Source organism: Phaseolus vulgaris, chromosome 2, assembly GCF_000499845.2.
Source record: "Phaseolus vulgaris cultivar G19833 chromosome 2, P. vulgaris v2.0, whole genome shotgun sequence".
NCBI classification, from domain to species: domain Eukaryota; kingdom Viridiplantae; phylum Streptophyta; class Magnoliopsida; order Fabales; family Fabaceae; genus Phaseolus; species Phaseolus vulgaris.
The window spans coordinates 15,831,162-15,856,700 of record NC_023758.2 but is presented as its reverse complement, the minus strand read 5'-3'; the positions used below and the strand labels follow the sequence as shown (position 1 = coordinate 15,856,700).

The 25,539-nt window shown below is 33.1% G+C and overlaps 2 protein-coding genes across 3 annotated transcripts; one reads left to right on the top strand and one right to left on the bottom strand.

Annotated features, from left to right (window-relative positions):
• Nucleotides 1-1,717: 1,717 nt before the first annotated feature.
• On the top strand, nt 1,718-8,996 carry LOC137810801 (uncharacterized). The gene is made up of 10 exons (XM_068612244.1): nt 1,718-1,855; nt 2,105-2,232; nt 2,341-2,415; nt 2,967-3,053; nt 3,771-3,827; nt 4,528-4,620; nt 7,961-8,033; nt 8,174-8,249; nt 8,326-8,416; nt 8,547-8,996. Exons 2-10 carry the CDS (start codon nt 2,182-2,184, stop codon nt 8,664-8,666), a joined length of 723 nt encoding a protein of 240 aa, XP_068468345.1. The 5' UTR covers nt 1,718-1,855; nt 2,105-2,181; the 3' UTR covers nt 8,667-8,996.
• A 1,704-nt stretch (nt 8,997-10,700) lies between these two features.
• Nucleotides 10,701-15,466, bottom strand: LOC137810800 (probable WRKY transcription factor 3). 2 transcript variants are annotated; one of them, XM_068612242.1, is made up of 5 exons: nt 14,833-15,319; nt 13,526-13,625; nt 11,939-12,603; nt 11,527-11,685; nt 10,701-11,310 (listed from the first exon to the last, which is right to left on the bottom strand). In XM_068612242.1, exons 3-5 carry the CDS (start codon nt 12,589-12,591, stop codon nt 11,034-11,036), a joined length of 1,089 nt encoding a protein of 362 aa, XP_068468343.1. In that variant the 5' UTR covers nt 12,592-12,603; nt 13,526-13,625; nt 14,833-15,319; the 3' UTR covers nt 10,701-11,033. The 2 variants fall into 2 exon arrangements, with proteins under 2 accessions (XP_068468343.1, XP_068468342.1); XM_068612241.1 differs by lacking the exon at nt 13,526-13,625 and having other exon boundaries at nt 14,833-15,466.
• Between the last annotated feature and the right edge of the window lie 10,073 nt (nt 15,467-25,539).

Below are 25,539 nucleotides of genomic sequence, written 5' to 3'. Positions count from 1 at the left end.
TGGTGGTGGTTTCTTCCTCCCTAATAAAAGCTTTCATCATGTAGAGCTCCATCTTTTGCCTATACTCCTCTACACTCATACTCTTCTGTTGGAGTTTTTGGAGGTTGTCCATCAACTCCCTATTATAGTATGAGGGAATATGGCGGCGTCTCAAGGCTCCCCTAAGGTCATTCTAATAGGTAATACTTGAGTTTTAGCGATGAGTGGTTGTGTTCCAAATAATACTCAGTTTATAACTTATAACAATATTCAACATAGTGAAACTCAATCTGTTGATTGAAAATTGGATGTAGTCTACAATATCAGACGAACCAATATAAAACTTGTACAGTAAATGTTTCTTTCTCTTGTCTTTGTTCATTGTATATTACTAAACTAGAATAGTGAAAGAATTAAATATTTGTAAACAATCTCTGAAAATATTTTTGACAGATCGTTTGATCACTTACTATGAGACGATATACATTGTGAAAGTTTTAAAAAAACACAATTTAGTATTCTTTTCTTATGTTTTAATGATCGTGATATCTATGATGGTATTAAGTCATAATATTTTGTTATTAAACATAAAGGCATTAAGAGAGTGTGATATCTTATACTTCACACCAATGATCTAATCACAAAAATATATAAGATTTCATGTGATAATGAATAAGAAAGATTCTTCTGTTACCATTACGCAAGTAATCACCCGTACATAAAGATATGCGAGAAACCACTCATATATAAGAAAATAAGATTGGATTTTATTAATAAAGTTTTCTATGTGTCAAGGATTAATTTTTTTTAAGTGATTAATTGTATGCTTTCATTAAGATTTGGATGAAAATTCCTACAAATTCAATTATAATTCATCATATTATTTTAATAATATGATTTAATTGATATATATATATATATATATATATATATATATTTATGATGATTTTTTACTGAACCTTTATAACTATATTTAAAACAAAAGAGTATAACATATCATATTTAACTAGAATTATAAAATTATTTTGAGAATTTTATGTTAAATTGTTGTACAATATATTATATACATGTATTATGTTGTAGATACGTGATATAATTGGTAATATATCCTTATTATATATATATATTATGATTTTTATTAGAATTAGTTTAATGTTGTAATTATACTTAAGACAAAAATATATAACCAAACACATCATATTCAATTAGAATTATAATATTATTTTGAGAATTTTATGTTACATTGATGGGCAATATATTATATACAAGTATTATATTGTAGATATAGTAATTGGTGATATATCTATCTATATATATATATATTTTTATGATAATTTGATTAGAATTAGTTCAAATAATTATATTTAAGACAAAAACGTATAACCTATCATATTCAGGTAGAATTATAATATTATTTTTAAATTTTTGTTACATTATTGTGCAATATATATATATATATATATATATATTTATATTATTGAGCCTGATATAATTGATGATATACTCTTATTGGTATATTAGAGTAGATAGGATGTTGAAGCCTTTGGTTATAATTTTTTTTATCCCTTTGAATATTATTTTCTTGAAAATGATATTTTTTAAATAGTATTAATATGCATGATATGTTTAAAATATTCTATCAGATAGATAAAAAAATTCTCCTAAAGTTGTTAGATTTCTATCTTCTATCTGTTAATAAATTTTAATGGAAAACCTAATTAAAAATAATTTCAAGAGGGTATCTATTTAAACTATGGGTTTTCCAATTTTGTGATTTTTCATAACCAAAACCAAACCCTATATTGCGACTCACTTGCATTGCGCACACTGTTTTGAGGCAGCAAACACTGCTCCTCTTCTCTGGCAACAATTCTAGGTATCTTTAATTCTGTTATTGTTTTAAAATATATATAAATTATATTTTTTTATTAAATATAATGTGAGATGTTTTCTGCTGGCATTGTTACAACCATTTTGAAATTTTTCAAATGAAATTGATTTTCTGCGTTCTTTCATGTGATTGAATGATAATTTTACTCATGTGATTCTCAAGTCGAAATGAACGAAATTTTGTTGCTAGCTGGAATGTGAAAACTTACATTTGAATGTTGGATGATTTTCACAGTACAAATTACAAGTTGTTGGATTGGAACTTCTTCCTAGTCAAGCGTCATTTATTCTGCTTCCTTTCTGTTCTAATAAATGGAAACAAAACCCTCCAGCTACTTTGCTAATTTAGTGGATCAATTAGTGGTGAGTATTTGTCCTTTGTTCAAGCCCTTGTCAATCTCTGTTGGGTATGGATACAACACTGAGCATTGCTTTTTATGCTAATTATAATTTATGTCAATGATTGTATAGTGCCCTGGAGATGTGATTCTTGACCTGTCTAGCATGACAAACCAGACAATTAAACTTGGAGGTGGTCTACGACAGGTAGGTCTTTGGTTCTTTTAAAATTTAGAACATTCATTGACAATTTGACATTTGATTCCTGTCTCTCACTTGCACACACACATAATTGTGGACAATGATAGAGACTTATCGGGTGCTGAAGTCTCACATAAACTAACATGGCATTTTCCAAGGAGTACTTAAGTGGCTTGGTTATCGTCCCTTTGAAGAGATGATTTTTCTTATGTTTGTGTGCTTATCAACCTATAACTAATTTTAGGATGTCTTATTTTTCTTTTCTAGTTTATAATATGTTAGACACGGCACATTTACTAGCTCTCTTGAGTTTTTAAATCATTTTGTCAACACAATGCTTATTTCTCTCAGAAATTATAAAGTGGCTTTTCTTCTGTTTAGGGAGGATGTAATATGGAACTCAATTTTCATTTGCGTAAAATTTCAGGGTGTATTGTTTTTTATTTTTGTATTTGTTGACTGATCTCCTCAAAGTATGGATGATGATAGTTCTTGCATTTTTTCATTCTATTCAAGCCTGTTAAATATATTGATTCTCATCTGTGTCAATTTTCTAGGACTGTGATGCAATTTCTGTAATGAAGGCTGGCAGACTAAGTTTCTCAAAGCCCAATAAATACTGGGTTGAAAATTCTCAGAAGAGGGTGAGTATGATGCTGTGGTCATGTTCTGTGTATTAAAGTGTAAAGGCATGGCTTTGGTTGACATGACAATACAGATTTTTCATTGCTACTGGTTAATATGATTCTTTCTTAGTGCTATATGAATTCGCTGTCAAATAGCAGTAAATAAACGACTTCAAATAAAGCATGTGTTTATCTTTCATGGACTAATGGAGCATTTTTAGTAGAAGGGGCTAATATGATTTTAATCTAGAACAAGATGGCTAAACCCAAAGATGGTGGGAATAATATCCTCAAATCAACTGTTTTGGTTTTCAGTGTAATGTCATTTGTAAGTATCAAAATTTGTTTGTTATCACATTGGAAGGTAATATCTGTCATGAAATTTGTGGAAGAACTTTACCTATTGGGTCTGTTTTACGCCCTCTTGAATTATGTAAATTTTTAATTGCAATCATGAAATTAGGCTAAATATGTGTAGTTTTGAGCACCATTTCAGTTCATAGTTTCATACATATTCAATATCATGTGGGAATTAAGTTCTTGCTTTTAAGGTGAATAACAGTTTGTATTCTTGCAGAAAACTATTTTATAATGCCTATAAATTTCATTTTCTATTTTCAGCATTGGATTATGTTATGTAATTTTCCTTTGTTCTACAGAGTAGGATTTTAATGTTTCTGCTGAACAGTGCTATCTTTTTTTGTCAATACTCTGATTTTGTTCAATTTTTTTCAGTATTTGCCACATGCAGAGGATTCTGTACTTGGAATTGTTGTAGACAGCAGATCAGATGTAAGGAATTTTCTAAATTCTTTTTTCAAGCTTTCTTGTTTGCTTTAAGTTTTTTGTGAGTATTTAACTGTCTTAAGTTGTTAATGAGGACTAAGGACTGAAAAAGAGAATTAGCCATGACATGGTGGCATTACCCTTCTCCAAAACCATTAGTTTTTTTCCTACAAAGACACGTCAAGAAAGCAAACCAGGAACAAAAGTAATGGAATAACGGAAAAAGCAAGAGACTAATAACATTGTTTATGATTGCTTTCTCTCTTGTTTACTTGCTTTCTTTTTGTTGGACAATTGTCTTAATTGCACTCACACCTAGCCTGCCTTAGTTGCAGTCCCTTTCGGGTTGTCATAATAGCGGCCTCAAGAGTGGTGTAGTCCAACATCAACCAGTGATATAGTTAAAATCTAGAATATACGTGAAGTGAAGGTCTCATCTTACAAATTGATTTTGGGGGTTGAGATCCAAATTCTAAGACTTTCTACAAAGTCGTTGATAATCAAAGGTGGCTTATCTTAACTAATAACATATAAATGTCAATTGAATGGTTAAAAAGGAATTTACCAGTGTAACAGAAAATGAAGGGATTGCTTGGTTTTGTGTCAACTGTTGTACTTTTTTATGGTTGCTTGAAAATAATTCAAATATGTTTCATCCAGATCTGGGTTTTTTCCTATGATAAAATCTCGATTTATTTCTGTGCAGAACTTTCTTGTGGACATAAAAGGACCAGCTATAGCATTTTTACCGGTGCTTGCATTTGAAGGAGGAACTAGAAGAAATATACCTAGGTTTGAGGTGTGTATAAATTATTTTTTATGTATTTCGTGATGTAGATGTAAAATAATGCAATACTTTGTTTTTAGTTTCAATGTTATTTCATCTCTTTATCTGCAGGTTGGGAACATATCTTGATGAAATATAGAAACATTTTTATTCATAATATATATAAGGATTACACATTCAAAATTATTTCTTTCTGTCGTAGCCTTGTCTACCTCAAATCACTGCAACTTTCTGTTTTTGGTATTTGCATATCACGATGATTATTGAGAAATTTAGGAGTTTGCTGCTGTGTACCAAAAGTAAAATAGAAGGTTAATATTCTGGTCATCAATTATTAATGTAAATAATTAGATATAGGTGAAGGAGATCAGTATTATGCATTTTACCATGGACCATTAGAAGACTGGGGTCACCAGTTGGAGGCATTGGTAACTTTGGCTAGTACGAGTAAAAACAAAATCCCTTTTTACAAAGCCTTGGTCTTGATGCTGGATTTTACACTTTTAAGTCACTTTAACTAGTGTGCTTTAAAACCTGTGTGGTGTAACCTTGTCTTGTTTATAAATTTGAACTCCATCCATGTTAGGATACACATAGAGGAGGAGTTAGTTAGAATTAGAACAATCATGAGTTAGTTATTTGTTTTGCTAGTTAGATATAAATAAGAAAGAAGGAGAGGGGAAGGGGAGTGTGTAATATTTTTGTAGATTGAGCTTTAGCTCTTTGTGAAGGGGAAGCCCTTGAAGGAGAGAGTGCTCTCCTATTTCTTGTTCTTTTCTTTCTATTCAATAAAAACCTTTTGTTTTCTTCTCTTTATAATTCTTGGTTCCTAACAAATTGGTCCGACCTGCCGGATCCAAAAAAAACAGAGAGGGAGGTAGAGAGGATGGAACAGAGGACGGCTGCATTAGAGAAGTTGACCAACGAACAAGGAAGGTGGATTGCGGAAATGAGAGCATACATTACTGGGTTGAAGAAAAGCATGCTGGACCTGAAAGAAATGTTGCGGGACATCAAGAAAGGGGGCAGGATGTCGGAGGGAGGAGAGAAATCTGTTAGAGCGGACATAACGTTGAAGGAATTGCTGCGGAACAACAAGAAGAGTGACAGGATGTCGGAGGGAGGAGAGAAATCTGTTAATGATGAAGAGAAGAAAACCCGAGATGTGGAAGAAGGTTTAGCAATGAAGAATCACACCCTCTGCAGCGAAGAAAAAACAAAAAATGAAGTGAGATTTGTAAAGGAAACAGAAATGAGGAGGGCAGAAGAGGATGCATCAATAAAGAGAATGAAGACTGTGCTGTAATGACCTTTTTCTTGATAGCCTAATGATAGAGCTAACCAGTAAGAAAGTTGAAGGTGGAGATGCCCAAGCACCATTTTTTCCCAAATTCAGTTTTACATAAAATGCATAAGAAATCATTGTTGGATCAAGATTTGATAATGAAGGTAAGAACATCAATGACATCAGAATCTTGGAATTTCAACATACTGGGTTCAAAGACTTTTATACAAAATCCTCTTTCATCCCCACCACCACCTAAGCCTCCAGACCAGAATTTGCATGCAGTAGCCAATGGGTTCCCTCCCTATGATAGACAATATCACAATACTTTCAGGAAGCGTAGATAAAGATCATGGTGATGAAGAAGAGCCATGGAATCAAGGTTCCACTGTTCCAACCTTGAGGACAAGGTTGTTTTTTGGAAGAGTGTATTGTTAGGATACACATAGAGGAGGAGTTTGTTAGAATTAGAATAGTCATGAGTTAGTTATTTGTTTTGCTAGTTAGATATAAATAAGAAAGAAGGAGAGGGGGAGGGGAGTGTGTAATATTTTTGTAGAGAGCTTCCCCTCTTTGTGAAGGGGAAGCCCTTGAAGGAGAGAGTGCTCTCCTATTTCTTGTTCTTTTCTTTCTATTCAATAAAAACCTTTTTTTTCTTCTCTTTATAATTCTTGGTTCCTAACAATCCATCATAAATTGGTTGTATTTGGGGCCAAAGTTGCATTTTATATTTATTTTTACTTTCATGTTCTTTCTATGTATCTGTTTTGTCTGATCTTGAGGAAATCTTAAATTGGTTGTATTTGGGGCCAAAGTTGCATTTTATATTTATTTTTACTTTCATGTTCTTTCTATGTATCTGTTTTGTCTGATCTTGAGGAAATCTTATTCACCTTATGGCTGTACTTTTTCCTCCATTTCAATAGTAGTAAGTTTTCATTTATTATGCATAGTCTTGGGTAATTTTCTTTTGATATCAATGCTTGAAGTGTCAAATTGTTACAAGCCGGATTATTCTTAGCTATGGAGCTTTAATTAGAGTTTTCATCCTTGATCAGCCTTGATATCCTTGTTTTGAAAAAGAAAATGAATAGTTGAATATTTTGGCATATTTAGAATTTTTTTTTATTTCAGGGGTGTCCAGGCTCAGATCAGTACTAGTGGCTGATGTGGAGCAGTTGGTTTTAAGTATTTCTTGGTATGAATTATGCATTAGGAGGTGAAAATAGGATATAAAACTTCGTCCTAACAACAACACATGTTAGAGCTCCATGTGGTTTGCCAAATTCATTGGATTTATTCAATATGGAAGAAGAACAAGTCAGCAACAAACTTAGGAGTCCCAAATTAAGTAAGATGGTGAGCTACTTGATGAGGTAGACTCTCCCATCTAATAGACTAGTCTTCTGGGTTGGGTCTCCTCTTGTTCTTAAGTGCTTACAATTGGTGCATTCGTTGAGAGTTGGATTATGCAAAAGGCTATTTATAGTTTGGATTAAGGTGCAAACAGTTGGTCCTAACAATAATGATAGATGAGTGAAGTCATCTCATAGATAAAGGCACTGGGTCAGTATTGATAAAGTGAAAGCTGTCGTGGGCATTTACCCTCAATGGGGGTAGCAATGGTAGGAGTTCCACGTTGAATAGGATGAACTACTTGATCTAGTACTTAAGCCTTGGGACTCTCTCACCTAATGGACTAGTATTTTGGGTTAGGTTCTCTCCCCCTTATGCTGAAGTCCTAACAAACAGTTTTTCTGTTTCTATTTATCTTTTAGGGTGTGATTAGGACTATGAAGCAGTGGGTGCTTTTTCCATTAATGAACTTCGCCACTGCCACAGATCACCTTGGTTAACCTAATTAAGTCTTCTGGAAGTGTATTTTGTAATTAGATATTGTAAAACATGAAGTGTAAAATTCATTTACATTTTTCTTTTCCTCTTTTGATTTGGATGTCAAACTAGCAACTTGACTTGTTCTCATCTGGTGTTAAGCCATGTTTTGTCTGGTTGGTCTATCACATTTATGTAGGTTGTAATTTATTTTGCCTAATGCATCACTTGCAGATAGGTACTTTGCTTTATGTGCGGGTTGTAAAAGCAAACCCTGGAATGAATCCAGAGCTGTCATGCACTGATGGTTGGTGTTTTATTTCGACTTTGTTTTTTTCCTTGTGCCTCTTAAATTGTGGACTTTTTTGTTACTTAGTTTTAAATTTATTTCTGTATTAGTTTTGCAGACTTAACAATGCCTTTTATTTTGTTTTGGTGTTTGTTCAGCTACTGGGAAAGCAGCAGAATTTGGTGCTCTAAAAGATGGCTATATGTTTGAGTGTACAACTGGTCTCTCAAGGAGGTTTGACAGTGTTATTTTATTTTTTCTGTTCTTGAATAACATTAACAGATATTGACATGAGAGATTGTGTTTGTAGGCTTCTAAGCTCACCTACGTGTCCAGTTCTTGATGCTTTAGGGAAGAAAATTTCCTTTGAGATTGCAGTTGGCTTAAATGGACGTGTTTGGGTATGCAGACACTAACTATTTTTAGTGTGACGTTACATATCATGTTCTTTATCTTTGTTTCTTTTAAGTTGAAGTTGGAGGAAATTTCATTATATTAGTTTCAGATTTCCTTTTCAATTGTTCCATCCAGGTAAATGCAGCATCTCCACAAACAACTATTACCGTAGCTAATGCAATCATGAATTCAGAGACACTGAGTGATGCTCAGCAGAGAATAATGGTTGAAAAGCTTCTAAAGAGGATCCAATGATCAATTTAGTCATAGGAGTAGCAATATGTTAATCCTAGTTTTGATAGCGTATTCTTCAGTGGTTGAAAAGTGGGTACGTTTTTTGTGCACCACAAAATACCAATGCTTCTTAAGGGCAAAAACTCTCCACCAGACTACCACCACTAGCCAAAGGATTCAGAATTATCAACGCCTTCATGTTTAATGTCATCAGATATTTATGATAAGAATTTAGAAGTTGACATATTTATGATAAGAATTCAAGTTCTTTGTTACTAGGAGTTTAATGGCTGTATCATTTTTGTTCTCTGGAAAATATCTTATAGAAAATCGGTACTTAGATTTGGTATTTATATTGTTCTTATGTAGAAATCTAATACTTGCAAAATTTGTCTAATTTAATTATACTCTTGGGAATATGTTCTGGCCTGCTTTTATGAATTATTTGAAAAATTGTAAGTATAAAATTTAGTCTTTGAAATCACAATTAGAAATTTAATAGAGGAGATTACCAAGCATCCATATTTTAGTCCTTTACTACTAAACTTTTATATTATATTTTTTTTTAGTTTTATATTTAAAACATATCCTCTTTTAGTACAAGACTAAAGGGAGAAGTTTAATTGTACATTTTATAAGTTTAATCATCCATTTGACCCATATAGATAAAAGTCTTTTGTATTCAGCCTTATTTTAATTGTATTTTGAAATATACAAAATATATTTTGGTAATTATCTTGTATCGTGTAGTATCAATGTGAAATATGTAATAATTACTTTCTATAATTAAGAGGGAAAATTATTCCAACTAGACTTTTACAACTTTCTAAATTCAGTTATAACTCTCTCAAAATATTTTTTCCCTTAAATATTAATTATAATTACCTTTAGACAGAAACATTTCTAATTTAAACAAGCAAAAACAAGACAAAAAATAGATTACAAAAACTGAATTTGAAATTTGTTTATATAACTCCAAATATATTTTATCCATAAACAAATTCTATTAATATTTCATTTCTGTTTAAATAGTTTATTCATATTTGTAATATTACTTTCAAAAAACAATTGTTTTTTTAATAAAGGTTTACAAACTCTATAATAATGCAAATGAAGAGAGGAGTGGGGGTAAAAATATGAGAAGCTATGTGAGAGAATCTTGTGACAATTTAGCTGCTGTTCAACTTGTGAGAAGTCTTTCAACTTGGTTTTCAAGTTTTATATCTTCATTTAGTTGAATTTCTGTTCCTTCAAATGTTTCTTTTACATTTTTTAAGTCTCTCTTTAAGTTAGACCATGTCAAATATGATCTTTCAAACCCAACACAAACAATTTAAAAATTAATGGTAAAATGTGAGAAATAAATACATTAGGTATCACTTCTGTTTGATACCTCTTTTCACCTGATTTTTTACATGACGTGCAATTATATAAGTAAACAATTTAAATATAAAATCCAAGTTTATATATGTTTTTGGTCAAACAGAAATATAACTATATTTTATGTTTAGTTCCAAATAATATTTTGGTCAACTCTTGATTTCTTAGTTTTCATCTTTATTATTTAATTTTACTCTTTCTAATACATTTACTCTCTTTTTAAGAGGGAAGAATTCAAATGAACAAAATATTACAAGAATTAAAAAACAAATAAATTAAAAAAGAAGCAAAATAACAAGAACTTACAAAAAAAGAAATTTTACACATAACAAAATTCAAACAACTTTTTTAGAAATAAAAAATAAAAGTCATAAACTAAATATTTGTATGCATGATAAGTTTTTTAATTTTTGCAATACCAACCTTGTAAGTCATTCTTATTATAAATTCTGGTTGATTTAGTATAACCATTTTACATTAAAGTAATAAAATCAATGTAATTTTTAAAACAAGTAAATGCAATCCCATCAGATGTGAGAGAGTAAAAAAATTGTTTAATCTTTTATTCTTGGAAGAACCTACCTTGATTACAAGAGTTGTGCATTATTCTTGATGAGACTCACTTCATAATCCAAAAATTTCACATTCTTGAACAAAATATCAAATAAGAAGGAATTAGACTATGAAATGATGACCAACTATATTAAACAACATAACATACATTTCTCAATGTACAAGGTATAAATAATACAGTATCATCCAAAATATGTGTTCAGTGTGTAAATAAACCCTTCTTTTTTGCCATTACCTCTTTCATCATGATGTGGTGTGGAAGAAAACTGGTAGGGAAAAAGTGTTGAACTATTTGTTTATTAGGGATTGCACTGATAGGCCATGATCAAAACTTAAGCCTAAGACTAAAAAAAGAATGAAATGAGCATGAAAATAAAGATGACTTTTGAGTGAGACACATTCTTCCTTACAGGCAGCAAGTTCTTCCAGCACACACTAGGTTATCTTCTCTTCCTTCAACCGAAGCCGTGCAACCGGCTGCTGTTCATTGCCACCAATATCTCTGGTGCCAAAACTATGTTTTCCAGGATTGGAGTTTTGTGGTTTTATCTGTGAAGTGTTACCAGCCATAACGTGGCTGCTGGTCTTAGCTGCTGGAACATCATGATTGTGTTTTCCTTCGTATGTTGTTATGACAGCTTTAGGATCTGTTGAAGCCCTCTCAACATGCTTTCGGACCTTACAACCCGGGGTTGTACATTTGTAATAACTCCTACACATGATATATGCTAGATTTAGCATTAGACTAGACAAGCTTAATGATGAGGTCAGTATGATATGAAGTAGTAAATATAATGAGTGATGAAGATTGAAAAAGTTGAGCATTTTTCTTTGAGGGATAATTTTTTAACAAGTTGAGAAAAATCATAATTAACAGTCATGAATAGTTCAATGAATGCAACAAAGTGTGGAGGAGAAGCAATAACACCTCGGATAAGGGTTGCCTTTGACTACTTTCTGCCCATATTTTCGCCATCTGTAACCATCATCTAAAAGATCAACTTCACTTGTTGTTTGCACAATGATTCTAGGCTCAGTGACAGTCCTATGTGAAAATGTTGGATCTAAATTTGTGACTTCTGTTTTACTGCAGAATTACAACACTTCTAATATCAGAAAAGACAAATGATAAAAGTGGAAAAGAAAAGTGAGATTTTATTGAATTGAACGGAGAGATAGGTATATTAGGATAGAGACTTAGACTTTTCACCAACACAAAGAAGGAGCAAAAAATCCATATTTATATCTAGTTAATTTCTATAACCAACAAGTTAATTACTCTACTTGTTTGTAACTAAGTTTTCTTCTTTTCTAACTCATAACAAGTAATACAAGTGTACCTCCTCTTGGGGTGAGGCTCAACATTTTTCTCATCCTCTTCAGCTTCATGATCACCTACTTCCTCACTGTCACTTCCTGATAGATGATCAGCTGTTGCCTGACTTGACTCTGGATCCATCTTAGTAGTCCCTTGATAAGCAGAAGCATTCCATTGCATATTTGAATTTTCATTTGAAGTCAAAGCATCTTTTGAGCGCTTGTTAGGAAGAGGACGTTGATGGTTGTGTTCTCCTTTATAAATAATTGCAGTTACATGACCCTCAAGTGAACGTTCAACCTTTTTCTTGACAGGACAGTGTGGATGTGTGCATTTGTAATAACTTCGAGGAAATTCACTACCCTTCACCTGTTTCTGTCCATACTTCCTCCAGTTGTGGCCATCATCTGCAGGCTTATCAACATTCAGTGATGAAGATTGCAATTTTTGTTCAGAGTGAGAATGATGAGCGAATTCGGTCATTGTGGCCCGAGAGTCTGCAGTTAAGGGTGGAATGAGCTGTTGTTTGGTATTGGAAGTAGCTGCAGGAACCTGTGTGAATGAGGTAGGTGATGATACTGATACAGACATTGAATGTTCAGGGTGGATATTCATGTTTGAGTTAGCTTGTGAAGCCTGCACTGAAACTTGGGCTATTGCCTGCTGGTGTGTCATTCCAAATGACACCTACATGTATAAAAAATGGGGTTGTCAGAAGAATAAGGAGTGGATGCATGCTTTTGTAAACGTCATGCAAACATCAAATTTTCATCATCATGTACATTTAGATATTTGATATAATCGAAGTAGCATTCAAATTTTGAATAACAATTGGTTCAAGGGTCCAATCTATGTATTCTATTAAGTATTATCTGTGCTAGGACCTCAATACAACTTGATGGTATTATAAATATTATTGTAAAATTTAGAGTGGACCTAAGCCTAAGCATCTGGTTAGGAGATCAGTTTGGAGCTCCTGCTGAGTGATTCAACGTGAAGATGAGTGTTTTTAGGAGAGCTTATATAAAATTGATTTTGAAATTAAGTGATTTAAGTTTAGATGTTTTCATTATAGAAGTTAGAAATAAAACTCAGGTCAACCAAAATCAGTTTTGAATATCTAATCACATTAGCTGATATTTTGAAGTGATTTTGGACTATTCAACGTGAATCCAAGCATCCACCGAGTGTAACACCTTAACAAACATAATGAACCATGCTTGTACTGTTTCCATCTTGAATCTTGGAGAATAGACATATCATACTATGATAGCTTATAAAACCTACTGTCTAAAACTGATTGTATTGGTATATAATAAATATGCTGGTCCTTTACTGTGTTCCTTAAAAGGAATTGAGGTACAGAAAAACTTGTATTTAGAGTTATGACATAATCAATGGAAGTTTGTGCAAAAACAATGAATTGTTTTCCACCTTAAATGGGTAAATTATTGTCTTTAGACTAACACTCACTTGGTTAAAATAGAAGTATAAAGAAACTCCATCTGATCTCCAAAATAGAAAAGTTATAACAGAAGCCAACACAAACATGTACATGAGGTTTCTTCATCAAGTCACCACAATTGAATCTTTACTTGAGAACATGTACCTTTATATAACTATTTTAAAACTTTAAAAATTCAAATCCAATTGTTTTGCAATACCACTCTTTGTTTATAATAAGCAACTGGGGTTGCCCATGGACCCACCTGTCAATTTCAACGTAAAAGTTAAAAAATAGGCCAGCAATAAATGTGAAAAGTTGAAAGATTGAAGGAGTCAATATGCTACAAAATGAGGACGACACATGTTGTAAACTTGGACAATCCTTAACAAAGGGGTAGAAAATTGGCCTCATGTGATTGACATGTTCAAACATGTCCACAAAATATTTCAGACATATCCACTAATTTATTTTAATTTCGTTTTAATTATGTACTAGAAATCACAATATCAAGCACTGTATATGATTATAGTTTCCAACTTATATTGATCTGTAACTAGAATACAGTTCCTCCCCAGAAACTTTTATTTGTGTATCATAACTTGCCCATTACCATTACAAAATACAATAATTTTGACGAAGACCCCATTCCAGTAAAAGAAAAAAAAGATACCCTTCTAAGAATCCCCCTAAAAACAAATCTCACCCTCAAATTAAAGGAAAGAAATTATAACTATATATAATAATAATAACTCTACATTCATTGTAATAGATTAGATTCCATGAATCTAACCAAAGGGTTATAGTCACCATTACCACCTTATAGATAAACTTCTATATAAAACCCTTTTAGAAGAGAATAAGGGAAAAAAAACTTCTCCTCTAAACTAATTTGTAAAACTTTCTCATTTAACATCTCCAAAAGTTTATTTTAAACTATGCAAATAGCTAATTTTAGCTTAAGAGAGAAACCCACTTAATTTTTTCTTATTATTTTATCCCTTCGTGAATGCTTATAAAGAAATTTATCCAAACATGGCCTTGACACGAATTTCTCAGATTTTCTCAGTTGAGTAAAATCTTAAATGTATTTGTACAAACATAACAAATACAAAATATGACAAAAACAATCTGCCTATAATGAAGAGGTTCCTAGCCCATTCCCAGAAACCAGATAGAAACACTTACCTACAACTCCTCTCTAACAAGGAGGATTTTAAGCCATTTCCTAATCAAAATCATTTTAACTTAATCACTTCACTAATCCGCATATAAAAAGTCAACATTAAAAGTCAATTACTTAGGTGTCAAACTTCAATTTTAACCATACTAAAAGTAGCTGAAGTTTTGCATCAGAATTTTGTCTGACCAAAAATAAAAAACAAACTTTCCTACACTTACTATGTTTGATAAATGAAAATGCAACACTAGAAGAACTTGCACGTGATGAGTGAGAGAAAGAAGTATAGTACCTGAGAAGGTGAAAAGAAGCCAGATGAGTCGTGCACGGCGGCGGCCACCGGAGAAGCCATGGCTCCGGCGAGGAGCTGAGAGAAGGACTTGTTGCAGTCATCCCCATCAGTCAGAAAGCCAGAGAGAAGAGTCATGGGACCAGGGCTGAAGCCACCATTGAAAAGGGTCTCCATGGAAGCAGCCCTTGGAGGGAGACTGATGGTGGGTCGAGGCGGCGCCGCCTCCTTCCACGGCGGCCGGTTCCCACTTCCGCCGCCCGCCATCCCAGTTAAATAATTAAACAGATGAAAGAAAGTTTCAAACTTTTCTCTCACTTTGAAGCAACAAAAGACGAAAACTTTGCAACTCTTTTTCCTTTTCTTTCCCTGTGTCGTAATTTGGAAACTGAAAAAAAAAGTTTGAAGCTTTTGAGTTGGGTGCTTTACGTGATTTTGTGTGATGGGTTTGGTTTGGTTTGGTTTGGTGGATCTGAATGAACAAAATGTAGCAAAAAGTCCACGCCTTATGCCAACCAAATGCTCTGTTATACAAAATAATATCTTTTCATTCATACATTAGCTTTCATCTTATTAAAAACTCTGCATGTTTTTACTACTGAGGTCTACTTTTTGCTCACAAGAATTATAAATTATCACTATTTTATCATAATAACTATCAACATATAAACTTTTGAAATATAATTATAATAATATTAAAATGTGCAAAATTCATTTTAGAGCAATTTTTATACTTGAAGTATCTTCTTATAAAAATTAAGACTAATATGTGAAAATATAAATATAAATTTAAGATGTTGATATCTCCTCATGCATGTTTTAAAATAATGTGAACACTCATATAATACATAACCCAATTGATATTTTCAATTTTTTTATTACTCTATCTCTTTAGGGTTTATAAACATCTGTTCTTCATCATTATAATCAACTCACAAAATCCTAATATTTTTGTTACAATAACTTGTAAAAGAATTAAGAAAATGGTATTTGAATTTTCTCTTCTTACTTTTTGGAAATATTTAATATAAAGAAAATAGTTAAATATTTTTAAAAAATGAAGCATTCAACATTTTGAGAAGATGAATTAATTGTCCAAGCCTTAAGTAAGTAGGAATGAATTTTGTGGTGTGTAGGGAGGCATGTGGCCTAAAATAATTGGATTATTAAATGAAGTACTGCTGAAATTGACCAAAAGACTTTATAAAAATAAGACATTTGGCAGACTCTGTAAGTCAATGAAAGAAGGTGAGAAGAAAATGGCAACACCTCCACCACCAACTTATTATTCCATATTTTTAAATATCTTTTATTTTTTTATTTTCTAAGAAGTTAGTACATAGAAGTATATATATAATTGTAAAGGCTTAAGTTTTTTCTTCTAAAGTTTTTAATATCTTTCTTATTCTCACAAGTTATAGATATATTATAGAGTTGAAATACTTTTAGTTATAAATCCACTATTCACAAAATAACATAGTTACACTCTATAATTGTCTTCATCTTTAGTTCTTTTTATATCTGATTTTGTTTTTGTTGTGATGTCACTCACATTTCCAGGTTTGTATATGCTTATTTTCACCTTTATAATTAATTAGATTATTTTTATGGTATTTTAAATAAATACTTTAAAGACAACGTTTAGTTGGATTAAAACATAAAAAATGAAACTTATCTAAAATTAAATAAAAATTTAAATTTCTTAAAACATAAAAGTCACAAGAAAACTTCATCATTATTATTATTGTTATGAAAAAAAAAACATGTTTTGAAATATATTTAGTAGTGAATCTTCAAAATTTAATATTTACAAGATCATGTACAAAAAAAAAGAGATAAAATATTTATAATGTAAAATAAGTCTTTTTTTTATAAGAACTCTTAAATATCTCTAAAATTATAATAAAATAAAATTTAAATTTATTTATTACTGTCAAAATATATATATATATATATATATATATATATATATAAATCTGTAGGAAGATTACTAGAAATTTACTGTGGATCTTTTGGACATTTTGTTAAGGAAGACAAATTATAAGAACAACCATGAAATCAATTGACAAAAACCCTTTTTGTTCTGCTTTTTACTCTGTGGACAGACAAAAAAAACCTTTGCACAGCAATAGCAGCAATGTCCTTTTTTTATATGAACATGATAACTACAATAACGGTTGTACTGGACAAAGTGCTTGAATGTTCGATGTACGGATGTGAGTAGGTCAGCTTGGTTGTTGGGTTTAAAGGGTGGGTTACGAGTTTGACCCAGTTATATCGGTAAGTCCGTTAGAGACTAATTAAAATAATATTTTTGTTATATATTAAAATAAAGTTATTAGCATAATATGTTTTTTAACCTAACAGATAAGTGTATGTGGTTGTTAAGATACATAAATACATTCATACAGTTGTTGGTTGAAAAGATAAAGTTGTTAAATAAGAGAAGCACCGTAAGTAAGGGTGGCCACGTAAAACATAATATTTTCCTGCTGTTAGCACCTAAAGTGGTGTCCTATTAGTAGGTGGTTTTCTGTTATTATTCTATGTTTTCAATAGAGATAAGATTTTGATGAGAGAAAGTTGTTACAAGAGTAGTTATAAAAGGGGTTTGAGTCCTCCGGTAAAGGTACGTTGTTTCTGAGATTGAGATTGAATGCTTATTTGATTTTAGTAAGCTCTCACTTACTTGATCGTCGGAGTGTAATCATCAAGTAGAGTCTCTTCTGTTTCAACAGAGCCACGTTCCAGTGTAACAAGAAGGTGTGGAACAGATTCTAGAAGAGACATGTTAGAAGTGGAGTTTTCCACTCAAGTAATCGGCGAGAAAGTCAACCAGCGAGAACATTTGGCGCCCACCGTAGGGTCTGATAAAACCTTATCCCACCCAGATTCGTGTTTGAAGCCTTGCAGGGCGATGAGGAACACTAGACAAGGATCTATGGGATCTGAAGGAAGTGAGGTCCCAACCTTACAACAACTCATGGACACCGTAAGAGCTCTCCAGGAAGCCAACGAGCAGTACATGCGATAGCAGGAGCGGATCCGGCAAGAAGCTAAAGCCGAGCAGGAGAAGCTCGAGCTGAGCAAGTGCCTAGGCAAGATCAATTGATGGCGGAGATAGATGCTTCGCGAGCAAATAGTGAGGAATTGTGCAAGACCAACGAGGACTTGCGCAAGAGTCTACAATAGTGTGATCAACGCTCCACAAGGGAGCGAGGTTTGAATATGCCTATGGGAGCTCGTCCAAGCCATTTTCGCAGGCGATCATGGATGAACTTGTGCTAGCACACTACATCAAGCCCAAAATCATTTTCACAGGGATAGAAGACCCTAAAAATCATCTCACGGTGTTTAATGCCCAGATGATTATTTCTAGGGGAACAAATGTTATCCATTGTAAGATGTTCATGGGTACATTCACAGGTACAACCCTGTAGTGGTTTAATGGACTTTCTGATGGCCACATCACCTCTTTCGACCATTTTCTCAAGCTGTTCAGGAAACAATTTTCCGTCAACTAGGTCAAACCACCAATTTTATATGACCTCTTCAGCGTGAGACAGAGGGAAAGGGAGTCTCTGAAAAATTACTTAAATAGATTCTAGGTGCTTAAAGTGAAGCTCTAGAACCATGACGAGGTCGTGATGGTCAACGCCTTCGAACAAGGAATCATGGAAGGACCATTTAACGACTCATTGATCAAGAATCCGGTAGAGACATTCGCCAAAATACGACTACGAGCGGTCGCCCATATCAACGCGAAGGAGGTTGTGTTCGCGAAGTACAACAACTCGTATTCAGGGCAGACCAAGCCCAAGGAGGGTAGCCGATTCCGACCTCTGAGGGTCAACGAAACCTCGACCCAGAAGAGAACGAACTCGAGGCGTGCACCATACCTGACCAGGAGAAGCGAGTTCAAGTCTAAGACCAGGGAGGACTTGACATTTCGACCCAAGTATTGAATATCTTACAAAGAATTGCTGAGCGTGCCAGGGGCCGTGGAAAAATTGAGGTTCCCTTAGAAGACTGACAGGAATTTGGGGCCATGAAAGGAGGTTTGGTGCGAATTCCACAAGGGATTTGGGCACGCCGTTGCGCGATGTATAACTCTAGGTCACCAAGTGGCGAGCTTGTTGAAGGATGGATTCTTGAAGGAATACCTTGAGGCGAACCAGAAAGAACTGAAAGGAGAGGTTGCTCCCAGGGACCAAGCACATGAGATACCAGTCCATGGAGAGTTGAACACCATCTTAGGAGGATTTTCTAAAGGAAGGAGTTCTACTTCCAAGCGTAAGCGATACGCGAGAGCAGTGATGACCGTGGAGGCGAGGAGACCTGACCATCCACCAGAGCCTGCTCACTGTTTTACGAGCTCTGATTTGGAGGACGTGGTTCCTCATGAGGATGATCCAGTGGTGATATCTGTTGTCACCGTGGGAAGGAAGCTACATCGAGTTCTTATTGATCATGGAAGCTCAACTGATGTGATGTTTTGGTCAACATTCAATAGTTTGCAGTTGTCTCCCGACCAGCTAATGTCGTACGATGGTTGCTTGTTTGGTTTTGCGGGAGATCAGGTGGAAGTGCAGGGATACATCGAGTTGACACTAGTGCAGAAACATAAAACAAATGCGGTTGTTTTGAATTTATAAATGCGGCTTTATAACCGCATTTAAACAACACGCACTTGTAAATCAAGAAATATAAATGCGGCTATATAGCCGCATTTATAATTACCATTTACAAGTGCGGTTATTTGCTTTAACCGCACTTGTATATGCCGAATCATTAAAAAAAAATTAAAAATTTTAAAACATCGTCAATCTTGTGTGAAACCAAGATTGATGAAGAGTCACGGGAGCGAACAACGGTGGCGGCAGCAGAAGCGACGACGGACAGGGAAGCAGCAACGGAGCAAACCAAAAAATCCACAAGAAACCACGAAGACAATGAAAGAGTGCTTCGAGACCACCAATGCAAGGAAAAAAACATATATAAGAAAAACAAAAAACATTTATGCATATATTTGTGAAGATGAAGAGGAAAAAAGAGAGTTCAAGAAACTTACATTGCACAAATGGAATGCAGATGCAGTAGAAGGAGATGAACTCAGAGTGCGAACGCGAAACGAAGGCAAAGACGAGAAATAAAGTTTGAAATTGTGTGTGGCGCGCTTCAAAATTTAGGGTAAAAAAGGATTTACGAATGCGGTTAAAGGTAAAACCGCATTCGTAAATCAAAGAATTTTGATTTACGAATGCGGTTATTCAAATAACCGCATTCGTAAATCAAGCGCTTTGATTTACAAGTGCGGTTATACAAATAACCGCATTCGTAAATCAAAATAATTTCAAAAATGCCACCGCGTTTTTTTCGAAAGCGGGTAGCGCAAAAGCCGCACTAAATAAAGTGTATCCTTTTCTTCTTTTTGCACTAGTGTGAGGACGACTTTTTTTTATGGCACCTCAGCTCGGACGATTAACGTCAGGTACATCGTAGTTAATGCCTCTTCAACTTATAATTTACTTTTGGGGAGACCTTCTTTGAACAGGTTGGGTGCGGTGGCCTCAACGAGGCACATGAAGATGAAGTTTCCTTCTCTTGATGGAGGAGTGATCACCATCAAGTATGATCAGAAGATGACGAGGAAGTGCTACGAGAGTAGCTTGAAAAGTAAAAGGGGAATGTACTCAATCATTGTTCAGGCGGGAGAGCCAGAAGAGATCGTGAATGTTGGAGTCGCCAATGAGAGGCAACCTGGACCTGCTGGTGAGGTTCAGGAAAAGGAAATAGGAGGGAAGAAGTTCAAGCTCGGCACATTAATATGTCAAGAGTTGCAAGACAAGATAACAGAGGTGATATTAAAGCACATGGATGCTTTCACTTGGTCATTCGCAGACATGACCGGGATAGATCCAGATATTTTATGCCATAGGCTTACCATGCATGAGAAAGTCAGGCTGGTAGTCTAGAGGAAGTGGAAGTACCTGTTGCAGTAAGTGCAGTATGAATGATGGATGATGATGAGCTCAGGCAAGATAATCAATATGATTGAATGATTGCTAATGGAGAATGGAAAAGAGGAAGTACCTGTTGTATTAAGTGATCGAAGACGATGGAGGTTTTTGTATGTGCGAGGGGGTGTAGAGAGGAAGCTAAGAAGAGTGCAAAGGTTTTGGAGGTTTTAGAAATGAAACAGTGAAGGTGAAATAGCGTTTCGAACGTTGGTTTATGAAATTGAAGGAATGCAAAGCAGCAACACTTTCCCACCGTTGATGAGGTACCACATGTACGCTTGAGATTGAGTGTGGTGAGACATCACCTCATAAACGCTTTCTGTACCGCACTACACACAACCCGCTGAGAAACTGCCATGTCAGCCACCAGAGCGCACTCGGAAAGTCTTTTTGCTTACTCAAGCTCAGCTCGAGCCTGGGGGACTTGTGTACTGGACCGAGTGCTCAAATGCTCGGTGCACGAGTGTGAGTAGGTCAACTCGGTTTTTGGGCCCAAAGGGTGGGTCACGATTTTGGCCCAGTTATTTCGGTAAGCCCGTTAGAGACTAATTAAAATTATATTTTTATTATATATTAAAATAAGGTTATTAACAAAATATGTTTTTTAACCTAACAGATAACTGTGTGTGGTTGTTAAGATACGTAAATACATGCATACAGTTGTTGGTTGAAAAGATAAAGTTGTTAAATAGGATAATCACCATAAGTAAGGGTGCCCACGTAAAGCAAAATATTTTCCTACTGTTAGCACCTGAAGTAGTGCCCTGTTAGCAGGTGGTTTTTTTTTTATTATTCTATGCTTTTAGTTGAGATAAGATTCTCATGAGAGAAAACTGTTTACAAGAGTAGTTATAAAAGAGGCTTGAGTCCCCCGGTAAAGGTACATTGTTTCTGAGACTAAGATTGAAGACTTATTTGATTTTAGTAAGCTCTCACTCACTTGAACATCGGAGTGTGATCAACGGATAAAGTCCCTTCGATTTTAATGAAACCACATTCCAGTGCAATGAGAAGGTGTAGAACAGATTCCACAGGAAACATGTTAGAAGCAGAGTTTTTCACTCAAGTCAACCTGCGTGAAAGTCAAACGGCGAGAACAACTATATTTTATTTTCTTAAATTAAACTACAATTGTGTTTAATATTTGTGTTCTCTTTATAAGTGAATAAAACTTTACTAATTTTCGTAATTTAAGATTGTAGCAAAGAAAAGAAAGAAATGAAAACGGATATAAATTTTTACGTGACATACTTTTCTTATTTTCTTATTAAAATTCTTTTTATACATTCTTTAATTAATATTTTAAAATTTGTTTTATTAATTAAAAAATTTCATGTGATTTTCTCAAGCAAAGAGTTAAAAGTTTGAAACAAATATTGTTTGAAGCATCTAATAATGACACCTCTCTTAACCTAGACTACTTAGTAAGATCAAATACAACATTTCTATTTTTTTTTCCAAAGGGAAACATCAAAGGAAAATAGGTGACTTTTCCTAGACTTTGAAACATAGTTTCTATTGGGGTTAGAATAAAATTTTGCACATTCTAATTAAATTTTACACATTCTAATTAAATTTTGCTTTCAATCAATCTTTTCCTGCATACCTAAAAACATTTGATGCTCTTGTTTACAGTTGGATTTTAGATAACTACTTATTAATACAAAATTCTTTAGGTACAAGAAATATAGATATGTAGGTAGACAAATTTATCTTGATTATATTAGAGCTACCACAAATAAATTCTCTTCTCCTAAAAAAAAACAAGATTACACGTTTTTCTTAAAACTTCTAAATAATTTTATTTAATTGAAATATGATTTTATGTTTATGTTCGATATGTACATTATTTGACATGTTTGGTGTATAATTAAGGGTAAATTGCTAGATGTAAATGCTAAATAAATTCATAAGAGATATTATTTGAATTTGTGTGTGAATACTTGGATTAATTGGATATGAATATAGTTATGGTAATATCTTAAATGGAGTATGAGAATTAATATATACATATTCATAAAAAAAAAAATTCATTGTTAGATGGTATCGAATAGAAGAAGATGTATCTTTCTTTGACATTCTATTGTTAATCATATATTTTCCATTTTCTATTTCTTATTTTTATTTTTATAAAAAAATATTTAATGACTATTTAGATATGTAAGTGTATACACATTACTTTATGAGAATAAGATATAAATTTTATATAAATTAATTATTAGGGTATAAAAATGAGTATCATTAATGAGACTATACTTTTCATATAGTAGTCAAGTAATAGTTATTATGATTATGATACAGAAATTGTGAATTTATATTTGAAACAGTAAATAACATAACACTAACTTTCAATAGTTTTGACTAAAAAAATTATAAGAAACTTTTGGATCATAGACATTCAATTAAATTTTTACCCCCACCTTAAAACCATTATTTTACATCCGTAGTCTCATTTTCTTTACAAATACAAAAGTTCATTTTTTAATGATTATATTACTCCTAAAAGTGAGTGGTTAATGTTGAACAATATGTTTTGATGATTTTCAAATTCAGCTTGAAGACTTGAAGAATCTATTGTTGTGTGCGTAGTTAAGTACATTTTGAGTTGTTAATTTACATTTAGTTATGATCCAAGTTCGTATGATTATAAATCTCTTTTGAAAGTTTTGTTTTCCAAATTTTTGTTAATTTTAGTTAGTTGTTTCGTGTTTTAAATTAGTTGAAAAAACTTAACAACCGATTGAATTACAATTATGGTTTTTAAAAGTATTTAAAAATGATTTGTTTTTTTTTGTCTTTTTTGTATAGCAAAATCAGTCAGATATTTTGATAAATGAACTGACTTTTTATGTTAAGTTTTTTTACAGAAAATGAAAACAATAAGTTTGTTTTAAAAATCAATTAACTGATTTTAAAAGAATTCTATTATGATTTGCAAATTGTTTTTAAATGATTTTAACAAATTTTATTTAATGATAAAATTGTTTTAAACATATTTTAAAGTCTATATAAAGACCATTTTCTGATCATTTGAAAAACAAGAAGAGAGTTCATTGAAAACATTTTTCAAGATAAGATCAAAGAGCTTTGAGAATGAATCTTGTCATCTTGGATCATTGCTTCTCTGTGAAATAGGAATCTGAATTTTCTATTCTATTGTTATTTAGCTTTATAAAGGCAAAGGTGTATTCTTATTCTTTCTTTCAGTTTTGTATTGTGTGTAAAGCGGTTTTAGATAGTGTTTATGGAAACTATGTTTTTGGTTAAGAGGGTTGTGTGTTCTTGAGGGGTTCAAGATAAACTCTTTTGTTTGTGGTGTAATTTATTTTTGATTACTTAATGAATTCACAATGGTGTGCTGGGGACTGAATGTAGCTCTTGGGTTAAGAGTGAACCAGTATAAATCTCTTTGTGTGAATCTCTTTTCCCTACTTTGATAAACTATTTTAAATATTGTTATGGGTGTTTTGCATTAAACAATCAGTTGTTTTAGAAACAACTGGTTTATATTTTTCACAAGACTGTTAATCTGTTAAATAACCAGTTGAACAAATAAATCAATTGATTGTTTTAACTGATCTTTTCAATCTACTTTCAGTCTTTGCGAAAATCTTGCGAAAATAATTCACCTCCTCTTGTTTTGGCCATACGTTCTAACAATTGGCACCATGAGCTAAGTTCCTGAAAGATACTAAAGTTTCGATCCTAAATATTTTTGAAAATGGATGAAAAACTAATTTTTGGGGAATGTGCTTCTATAAAAAAAAAACTACCTTTGTTTTGTGGCTTGACTTATCAATTTTGGAAGGTTAGAATGAAAATTTTTGTTTAGTCAATTGATAGAGGAATATGGGATGTTGTCACAAATGATCCTTTGATTCCTAGGCTTGAAAAAGATAAAGTTTTCACTGAAAATCCTTGGTCTCAATATTCTGAGAGTGAAGAAAAAAAAAAAGACTCAATATGATTGTATTGCTAAGAACATCATAACCTCTACTTTGAATTTAGAAGAATTTTTCAAGGTTTATCAGTGTGGATCAGGAAATGAGATGTGAGACATCCTTGAGGTGGCCCATGAAGGTACAATAGACGTAAAGAGGGCAAGGAAGCATGACTTGATCCAAGAACACGAGCTTTTCAAGATGCTGAAGGGTGAAACCATCTTAGATGTGCATAAGAGATTTACTCACATAGTAAATCATTTTATTGGTCTAGGCAAGGTCTTTGAAAGAGAAAAGTTGAACATCAAGATCCTAAAATGTTTGGACAATTCATGGCAGCCAAAGGTTACTGCCATCTCTAAATCAAATGACATGATACTGCATCCTTGTTTGGAAAGCTCGGAGAGCATGAGCTTGAGATGAACCTACTAAATGATTAAGAAAGTGAAGAAAAGCATGTGAAAAACATTGCTTTAAAAACTACAACACAAAAGATTGATCAAGACTTAAGTGACTGCAGTGAGACTCTCAACCTGCTCACAAGGAAATTTGGAAAGTTCTTGAAAAAACAAAGCAGGGACAAAGTTTAGCCATCAAACAGGTATAATAATAAGAAAATAACTTATTTTAATTTTTTAAACTATACTTATTTTGGATGTGGCAAACAGGGACACATCAAGGCTGAATGTCCAAGCATTGTGAGCAAAGAGAAAGGTGCTGACAAGAAATATGAGAAGAAAGGCAAAGCA

Bases quoted from the DNA above. Each gene is read 5' to 3' on its own strand.
- LOC137810801 (XM_068612244.1), top strand. From the start codon at position 2,182: ATGGAAACAAAACCCTCCAGCTACTTTGCTAATTTAGTGGATCAATTA. The intron at 2,416-2,966 runs GTAGGTCTTTGG...TCAATTTTCTAG, and splicing joins TTGGAGGTGGTCTACGACAG to GACTGTGATGCAATTTCTGT. The intron at 3,054-3,770 runs GTGAGTATGATG...AATTTTTTTCAG, and splicing joins TTGAAAATTCTCAGAAGAGG to TATTTGCCACATGCAGAGGA.
- LOC137810800 (XM_068612241.1), bottom strand. From the start codon at position 15,384: ATGAATGAAAAGATATTATTTTGTATAACAGAGCATTTGGTTGGCATA. The intron at 12,604-14,832 runs GTACTATACTTC...TTATACATGTAG, and splicing joins GCTTCTTTTCACCTTCTCAG to GTGTCATTTGGAATGACACA. The intron at 11,311-11,526 runs GTGTTATTGCTT...TATCATGTGTAG, and splicing joins AAAGGCAACCCTTATCCGAG to GAGTTATTACAAATGTACAA.